Source organism: Vitis vinifera, chromosome 14 (genome assembly GCF_030704535.1).
Source record: "Vitis vinifera cultivar Pinot Noir 40024 chromosome 14, ASM3070453v1".
Taxonomy (NCBI): domain Eukaryota; kingdom Viridiplantae; phylum Streptophyta; class Magnoliopsida; order Vitales; family Vitaceae; genus Vitis; species Vitis vinifera.
Window position 1 is genome coordinate 18212285 of NC_081818.1, and position 9915 is coordinate 18222199.

Sequence of the window (9915 nt, forward strand, 5' to 3'; positions counted from 1 at the left end):
GAGGATAAGAAAAGGTTGCATAGAATAGAATGGGTTTTGGCTTCTGTAAAATAGAAAGCCTCTGCATAATCTCATCTGTGAACTTGCAGAATACTACAAGGGGATAGAGTGGACCTTAGGAACTCCCATTTGAGGGGTGAGGGCACGCAGGGGGCATAAAGCTTGATCCCTCTAAGCAGTCTTCATAAAGCTTTTTCATCTGAATTTAAACCAACTAGTTTTGTGGACAGTCAGTCCCTCAAACCATATGAATCTCCATGAGGGGAGGGTTCGTTGATGGTGCTATTTCTAGTTATTAATACCCTTCAAAAGTTAAATATTCTAGTATGTTAGTGAATAAGGAGATCGAGATGCCTTGGCTACTAGTCATTAGATCACATTATTTGTTTCCCTTTATGAAGCAAACCCACAAGGTTTCAGTTGAGACTTGGGTTTTAGATGCAATACATCACATAACTTTTGCTATGAATGGTTTGGCAATAATCATTCATTTTGTTTGGTTCTTGTGTGAGATTTGTTTGGTAATGTATCAATCACTCCACTCTTAAGTGAATAAATCCCAAAAAGTTTGAAATCAAATAAACAAAGATGAAAGATTGTAATCAATGAACCATCTGTTTGAGTACCTATTTGAGTGTCGATATCGCTAAAGACATCTTGTAATCTGTCTACTTTTTCTCATGACCGAGCTTGTATTTTGCATGACTACTGAAGTGTGGTTTTTCTGGCTACTAGTGAGGGTATGGTGCAGAACTGAAAGTATGGTGGTAATAATAATCATTAATAGAAGGAATTAGGGGATTGATGCATATAGATGTTGCCATTTATTCGTTAGACGGAAACCCTGCAGAAAAATCTTGAAATTCGCTCCATCCATAACCTCCCAAGCCAACAAAACCAGCAGCATTGACCTGAAAATTCTCCAGACCCATTAGCGTATTGTCTGCATCACCACCCATATACGCATATCTTTCCCCGTCCCGAACCTGCCCTGTTGCCATTCCTAGTTCTGGTAGGGTTTGTAGGTTTGCCGCCATCGAGTTTGAAATTCTACCGCTATCCAACAAAATAAACGAGAGGATGGCACAAAGGCTGTTCTCACGCCTTTCGCTCCTCCAATCCCTCTGTAGAATCCCTAAACCCCGTTTGGAACCAAGGTCTACATTCTTAACCCTTTTCTCTTCCACTAATCTCCTTTCGTGATTTTATTTTCTGAAATCCCATGTTTGGTGTTTCAGATTAGAGGCTCTTTCTGACACAATTACTTCAAGGAATGGAGTCAATCTATGGGTTTCCCACAATTTACAAGTTCTGCCTTCATTCTTAGGTGATTTTCTATTATTCAGTCACTGGGTTTTCTTGCATGTGAAGATTGTGATTGGAGTACGTGTTGTGTAGCCCACGTGTTTGTTAAAAGTTCTCAGAGAAGAGGAGACATCTTTACTGTATATTTTAGCTTATTCTTGCCAGTATCCCACGTCTGCCTTAAATTCATCTCCAGCTTCTTCCACTTGGCTGCCCTATTTAACCGTCTGGAAGCCACGATTCTTGTGTGTAGTGCAGGGCTGCTGAACTTTTTCATGAGATTTGAGCAGTCATATAATATGTATACCTTGATTTGTTGATGAACTAAAATTATTCGGTGTAATTTTAATCATTGTAGAGTGATTCTGTGTTATATATTCTAATTTTTTACTTTTTCATAACTTTGGGTAAATAAACAGCATAATAGGTTGACTAATATTAAGTGTACAAACAAGGTTACAACAGAAGGGGAGAAGGAAGCAATCCTGAACTGATGATAAAGTACTTGTGAGGAAAAAGTGTCAAAATTTACTTGTGTTGTAGGCTTTAATGGTGTTAAGTTTAATTAGACCTTAATTTAACTTAAGTCTAAATAGTACTTAATAGTGTTAAGTATTAAGTTGTTTGTATTTTTTTTAATCACTTTGTCTAAAACAACTTTGTCCTAATGGAAAAACTAAGATGTTTTTACTTTTGTCTTAAATCTTAAAGCAACTTGCTTTAAAACTTAAGTTAAAACATTTGGAAAGAAAAAGATCATAATTGGGGTAACACAAGCTAATGTATTTGTCACTGATTTACATCTTAACAACACTCTAATCTTGACATATTTGATTAGAAATAGTTCAAAGTCTACATGATGAGGATGAATATACAAGATCTACCCAAAAAGAAAAAGACAAAGAATGTTCTAAACTTCTTAAAAAAAAGTTGGTATTTCTGAAAAGTTTTAGAATTCTCCTTAAAAGAAGTTTCTATAAGGTTTCTACTACTATAAACAAATTTTCTGCTTTTATTTTATTTTTTAAATGATCTAATAGTTTTAGGAAAAGAAAGAAGAGTCTTAATAAGTTACTACATAGGTTCGGTTATTATTTTTATAGTTTTATTCAGTTTTTATGGTTTTCTAAAGCATAAAAATAAGATTGATGTAAAATAAGATTAATGATTGATGACAAATAATATTAAGTTTTTTTGCATCCTTTGGATTAAAGAGCATGATATACAATGAATCCAAATCCTACAAGCTTAAACTATTAAGAAAATTGGTGCTTCAACCTAGTATCAAAGCCTATTTTGTAAGGAGGTCATGTGTTCAAGCCCCACCGCATATTTATTTCCATTTTTTATTGTGTATCAATAGTATTTTTTTTAGTTATTATGATAAAAATAATAAAAAATAAATAAAGTTACAAAAAAAAAGACCAAAATATCACCATTCCAGGATAACTGTCTTGAGAAGATAATTTTAAAATTTTATTTTTGAATTTGTTCAGTTCCAGTAAATTATAGAAGCTTTCTACTAGTTGGACCTAAAATGACTTTTGATCACTGTTATCAGCTAGAACCAACTTTTGAAGTTCTCTATTAAATTATGTGCATGATATTACATTTACTGACAGTCTGACACAACTAAGTTTCATTAAGGTCTAAATTATATGAATGGACTTCAGTAAAATTTTTTGGACATCAGGAAGTTTTTTTGGGCTTCACTAAGTTTGTTCTCTTGACTAGTGATACATGGTTGCACCAAGATCCAGTTTTAGCAATGTTAGCATTCTGTCCCCCAATTTTTTTTTTCCTCTTATATTATTTGTTTTGCGCTAAATGCATCTGGAATATATTTGAATATTTTGTAGTGTCACGGTCATATGCCCGTGGAGAACGTAAATATTATGATCTCTTTGGCAATGTAAAACCTGGGGATGCGGAATTCAGGAAAGCCTGGGAGAAAGGAATGGATGAAGAGTCTTGTATATGGACAGGAAGTGAAGATGAAAGTGATGATGAAAAAGGCCAAGGTCCTCTTGAAGAAGAGATCAGAAGAGTAAAGCAGGAAGCAAATGAGCATTCAGACCCCATTGATGCTGATGACAGTGATGAATTAAGAAGTGTATGGTCGGGAAGTGATGAGGAGAAGACACTTTGGACTGGTAGTGAAGGTGATGATGACGATGATATTCCTACAGAAGCCTACCCAAATGAGAAGAGTGATGCATATCTAGATAAATTATTCGAGTTTGAGGAACCACCTAAGCATCGAACCATTTCAGAACTATTGAAAGCTGAAAATGAACCAGAGGAGATGTCCCCAGGAAAGCAAGCTAGGAAAATTGCAGTTGAGAATGCTCTGAAACAATTGAAGAAAGGACCAGATGGACGGTACACCAATGTGTGGGAGGTCATGAGTGATCTTGACATCCTAATAGGAGCATTTGAAAATATTGCGTCAGGGCCAGAATATGCGGAGCTGAGACAGGGTGGGCCTAAGAAATTAAATATTCAATTCTTCAAGGATATACAAGCGCGTATGAGAGATCCAAATTACAAGTTTTCACCTGAGTTAAAGTTGAAACCTAAGAGCAAATTGGTTTCAAGAAAGAAATGGCAAAAAGCCCAGTCTAGACGGAGGAAAGCGCAGAAGCGCTAGTTGTTACTTTTCAACTTGTTGAGAGAGAGAGAGAGAAAGGAGAAAAACCTAATTCACATTCATTGTAATCTCTACTTACAATTGAGAGATATATATATACAAGGCTAGGAGTCCTAACTACCATACATGTGACCTATATTAACAAGGAAAGATAGTATACTATACATACATTATATTCAACACTCCCCCTCAAGCTGGAGCATATACGTCATATGCACCAAGCTTGTTACAAATATATTTAATCCTAGGACCTCTGAGAGATTTAGTGAAGATGTCTGCTAGTTGATCATTTGAATTGACAAAACTTGTAGCAACACATCCTGATGCAATCTTCTCTCTAATGAAATGACAGTCAACTTCAATATGTTTGGTCCTTTCATGAAAGACTGGATTGGATGCAATATGTAATGCGGCCTGGTTATCACAGATGAGTTTCATCTGTTCATCCTTTCCAAATCTCAACTCCTGAAGAAGATGTCTCAACCATATGAGTTCACATGTTGCCAAAGCCATAGCTCGATACTCGGCTTCAGCGCTAGATCTGGCCACTACATCTTGTTTCTTACTCTTCCAAGATATTAGATTACCTCCAATAAAAACACAGTACCCTGAAGTGGAACGTCTATCTGTGGGTGAGCCAGCCCAATCTGCATCTGTGTAACCAACAACTTGAGTATGACCTCTGTTCTCGTACAATACACCTTGGCCTGGTGTACTTTTGATATATCGAAGAATACGGATTACGGCATCCCAATGGTTATCACATGGTGACTGTAGGAATTGACTAACAATACTCACAGGAAAAGAAATGTCTGGACGAGTAATGGTGAGATAGTTCAATTTACCTACGAGCCGTCGATATCTCCCGGGGTCTCCTAAAGGCTCCCCCTGTCCTGGTACAAGTTTGACATTCGGATCCATAGGTGTGTCTACCGGTTTACAGTCTAACATACCGGTTTCTTCCAGGATATCTAAAGCATACTTCCTTTGGGAAAGGACCACACCAGAACTGGATTGAGCTATCTCAATTCCCAAGAAATACTTGAGTTTCCCCAAGTCTTTGGTCTGAAAGCGGGTAAAAAGATGTTGCTTTAGTTTCTGAATACCATCCTGATCACTGCCTGTAATGACGATGTCATCCACATAAACAACCAGATAAATACACTGCCCCAAGGAGTTATGATGATAAAAAACTGAATGGTCTGCTGTACTGCGAAGCATGCCAAACTCTTGAACAACAGAACTAAAACGGCTAAACCATGCTCGAGGAGATTGTTTCAAGCCATATAGAGAGCGGCGTAACCTGCACACTAAACCAGACTCCCCCTGAGCAACAAAACCAGGAGGTTGCTCCATATAAACTTCCTCAGCAAGATCACCATGAAGGAAGGCATTTTTAATATCCAACTGATAAAGAGGCCAAGAACACATAGCAGCCATGGACAGAAGCAAGCGGACAGAAGCAATCTTGGCAACAGGGGAGAATGTGTCACCATAATCAGAACCATAAACTTGAGTATAGCCTTTAGCAACTAAGCGGGCCTTAAGGCGATCAACCTGACCATCAGGACCAACCTTAACTGCATAGACCCAACGACAACCAACTGTAGATTTACCAGAGGGTAAAACAACAAGATCCCAAGTGCCATTAGAGTGCAGAGCAGCCATTTCATCCACCATTGCCTGTCGCCAGCCTGGATGGGAAAGAGCTTCATGGGTGCTCTTTGGAAGAGAAACAGAGGATATAGCAGAAACAAAAGCAGAATAGGGTGAAGATAATCGATGATAACTCAAAAAATTGTAAATAGGATGAGGATTACGAGTAGAGCGAGTACCTTTCCGAACAGCAATGGGTAAGTCATTAGGAGAAGGCAGAGCCGGGGCAGGTGAAGCCGAAGGGATAGGAAGTGAGTCAGCAGGTGCCTCAGGAAAAGGGAGAGGAGCAACGACACGAGGGCGACGATGATAAACCTGAAGTGGTCGAGGGGGCATAGCATCAGGTGGGGAGACAATGGGAATGGGCAAGACTTCAGAAACAGGAAGAGACTCAGAAGTGGTGGAAAAGAATGGTGAGTCCTCAAAGAAGGTGACATCAGCGGAGATAAAGTACCGATGAGTCTCAAGGGAATAACAACGATAACCCTTCTGAAGTCTGGAATATCCCAAGAAGAGGCACTTCATGGCTTTGGCGGAAAGCTTGTCCTGTCCAGGAGTGAGAATATGAACAAAGCAAGTACAACCAAAGACACGAGGAGGAAGGAAATAAAGTGGTTGGTCAGGGAAAAGAAGGGAGTGAGGAATCTGATCGTGTAAGACAGAGGAGGGCATACGATTAATCAAATAACAAGCGGTAAGAACAGCGTCCCCCCAAAAACGAAAAGGAACATGATTATGGAGGAGGAGAGTACGAGCTGTCTCAACAAGATGTCGATTCTTGCGTTCAGCTACCCCATTTTGTTGAGGAGTATGAGCACAAGAAGACTGATGAAGAATCCCATGATGAGACATAAACGAAGTAAATTGGGCTGAAAAATATTCCCTGGCATTGTCACTGCGTAACACACGAATAGAAATATTGAACTGGGTTTGGATTTCAGTATAAAATTTCTGGAAAATAGAGAATAACTCAGCTCGATTTTTCATTAAGAATAACCAAGTACATCGAGAATAGTCATCAATGAAAGTGACAAAATACTGAAATCCTAAAGTAGACGCAGTCCGACAAGGACCCCAAACATCAGTGTGGACAAGCTCAAAAGGAGACTTTGCCCGATTATTCAAACGCTTTGGGAACGAGACACGAGTATGTTTCCCAAGCTGACATGACTCACACGGAAGCGACGACAAAGTGGAAAAACGAGGAACCATCTTCTGGAACTTGGAAAGACTAGGGTGGCCCAGACGATTGTGAAGGAGGAGAGGAGCATCAGTGGAAATGCAAACTGCAGGAGATGAATCTGAGGTGAGGTGATAGAGGCCTTGAGACTCACGTCCTATGCCAATCGTCTTCCCCGTACTCCGGTCCTGCAAGGTCACAAATTTATCAGAAAAGGTAATAGAGCAATTAAGAGTACGAGTGATTTTGCTGATGGAAATAAGATTAAAAGGACATTCAGGAGTATAAAGGACAGAAGTGAGAGGTAGAGAAGGCAAAGGAAGGGCCAAACCAATACCTTTAGCCACAGTTTGAGAACCATTAGCTAAGGTAACAGTAGGTAAATCAGAGGTAGTAGTAATAGAGGAGAAAAGATCCTTATTACCAGATAGGTGATCAGATGCTCCAGAATCTAGAATCCAGGGTCCAAGAGAAGATGTGTGGGTAAGGCAGGCAGAGGCATTACCAGGCTGGGCAACAGAGGCAATAGAAGCCTGAGATGTCTGAGATGCGGAGGAGCTCGGAGGCTGAGGCAGCGGAGAATCAGAGGACTGGGCCATATGGGCAGTGCGAGGAGGTCTTCCATGTAACTGATAGCAACGATCGCGAGTGTGGCCAAGTTTATTGCAATAGGTGCAATGAGGACGTTGGCCTCTACCTCGGGTACCACTGCGTCCTCCTCGAGAGGTAGTTTGAGAAACTAACACAGAAGAATCTGAAGCGCTATCAGATGGCAAAGTCTGAGTGGACGAGATACGGAGGAGGCGAGCAAACACATCATCCAAGGACGGAACTGATGAACTACCAAGAATCTGATCACGAATAGGCTCAAGATCTGGAAGGAGGCCGATAAGAGTAAGGACCATGAAGAACTTGTCAAGCTGTGTTTGTTGGGCCCCAACATCAGGAGTAAGAGGCATCACAGTCAAGAACTGCTCCTTAAGAGAGGCAATCTGGCCAATATAAGTAGATAGATCCAAGTCCTGTTGGCTGAGATGGACAATAGCAGAAGCCACCTTATAAAGACGCTGGATATCATTCGTGTATAATCCTTTGGCCTGAGTCCAAAATTTAAAACAAGTTTTATAGGCCTGAAGATGAAGAAGAATTCGGGGATCAACCGATTGCCATAATACACTACACAACTGTGCATCTATCTTCCTCCACTGTACGCGGTCGACCTCAGGGATATCTGCCTCCTGTGTAATCAAGTGATCCTCATATCCTTGACCCATAAACCAAAGTTCAACAGAGGCAGACCAGGAAAGATAATTTTCACTCCCAACTAATTTCTCCGAAGTAATCATAGGAGATCCAGATATGACAGAGGAAAAAATGGAAGCTTTAGTAGCCATATCCACTTATCTGGAGAATGAAGTATGTTTGGATCGAAGAGAGCCCTAATACAGCTTCAGATTGCAGCGTGGCACCACCGAAAAAGGGAGACGGCCTCAGATCGCGGTGTGGTACCACCAGAAAGGGAGAAGAACACTTCCCAAGGCACGTGCAGGGATTGGAGTGGAGAAAAAGTGGTCGGAGCTTCGCCGGAAAGACTGTTTGGAGGGCCGACGGAGACAAAAATCCCCAAAAGAGGTACGTGCAGGGCTCGGATGGGAGAACCAGGGAGGTGGGAAGGCTGATCGGCGTCAGGCGAAGCTAGAGGAGGAGGCGCGTCGCCGGAAAAGCTCTCACGCGCCCCCACGCGCCGGCGCGTGAGATTCAACCGCCGGCCGGAAAATTGCGCGTGGCCGGCGCGTGGCTGCTCTTTTGGTGCTGGTGCCTTCACAAAAGTTGGAGATCTCCTCCAGGCGCTCCTTCTGGTATGGTCGGTGTCGGAAAAATAGGTCGCCGGGAAATTTCGCCGGAAAGTTCGCCGGAAAATTCGCCGGAAAATTTGCCAGCGGTGAGTGGTTTCTAATGACGATCCGACTGACCGGAAAGTATTGGGAGATGGGGAAGGTGACCGGAAAGAAACACGGTCACCGGAAGGTTTCCCGGAGTTGATGACACGGAAAACAGGAAAGAATTAGGTTTTCTTCCTTGGCTCTGATACCATGTTGAGAGAGAGAGAGAGAAAGGAGAAAAACCTAATTCACATTCATTGTAATCTCTACTTACAATTGAGAGATATATATATACAAGGCTAGGAGTCCTAACTACCATACATGTGACCTATATTAACAAGGAAAGATAGTATACTATACATACATTATATTCAACACAACTCTTTGACTTTCCAAAAATATACCTGTATATTTTCTGACTAGTGGGATTTTATATATTTCTTGCTATATTGTATAACATGATAGATAATATTGGCTTATATTGTTATAGAGACAATCCTTGACGTAGACAGATTTTTGGCTTACAACTTTTTGTCCTTGAATTATTTCATTTATCCTGTTGTTTACTTTTGCATGTTTGATTTTCAAGTACTGTTGTCTGTTAGTAACTTTCATAAACAATTGCAAACTTAATTAAACAATTTGGTACAATGAGTACATGTTTGGTTCCTTACTGTTCAAATGCTGAATTATTTCCTTTTGGATTTGGAGTATACTATCATTTCTATTTATTCTCTAAGGATTAGCTCTATTTTATGATTTTCTCTATTTGGAAATCACATGTTTTGCTTGTTTGTCTACTGGTTTAGTGAAAGCATCGAGTACTTAGACTTTGTGCTCACCTTAATTAAACAGTTTGACTTAAACCTCATCAAACTCAATTGGCCAGTGATGGCCACAAACTTCATCTTTGTAACCAATTTGATCGTGCTTGATTATATTTATTGAAAGTTATATGAGATGATTTGGACGGTTAACCAAAATGCCTTTTACACAGAACCTTTTCTCTACCAGAAAAGGTGATTGACAGCTTTGAGGTATGCTTATTTTCAGTTCCTGTTGTCAACTGTACAAAATCTAGGAAGAAACTCAAGCATTTAAGAAGGAAATATTTTCTCATGAACAACCATGGGCATTTAGAAACCAAGTTTTACCATCTAAATCATTACCCTTTATAATCAAGGATATATTGGTGCTTGCAGAGGAAGGTATGTTTGCCTGCCTGGAAAAGTCATACCTGA

The 9915-nt window shown here is 40.2% G+C and overlaps 1 protein-coding gene across 1 annotated transcript; it reads left to right on the top strand.

The window, feature by feature from the left end:
• The first annotated feature begins 571 nt into the window (after nucleotides 1-571).
• On the top strand, nucleotides 572-3985 carry LOC100245087 (uncharacterized). The gene is made up of 3 exons (XM_010662042.3): nucleotides 572-1157; nucleotides 1239-1327; nucleotides 3165-3985. Exons 1-3 carry the CDS (start codon nucleotides 1081-1083, stop codon nucleotides 3953-3955), a joined length of 957 nt encoding a protein of 318 aa, XP_010660344.1. The 5' UTR covers nucleotides 572-1080; the 3' UTR covers nucleotides 3956-3985.
• The last annotated feature ends 5930 nt before the right edge of the window (nucleotides 3986-9915 follow it).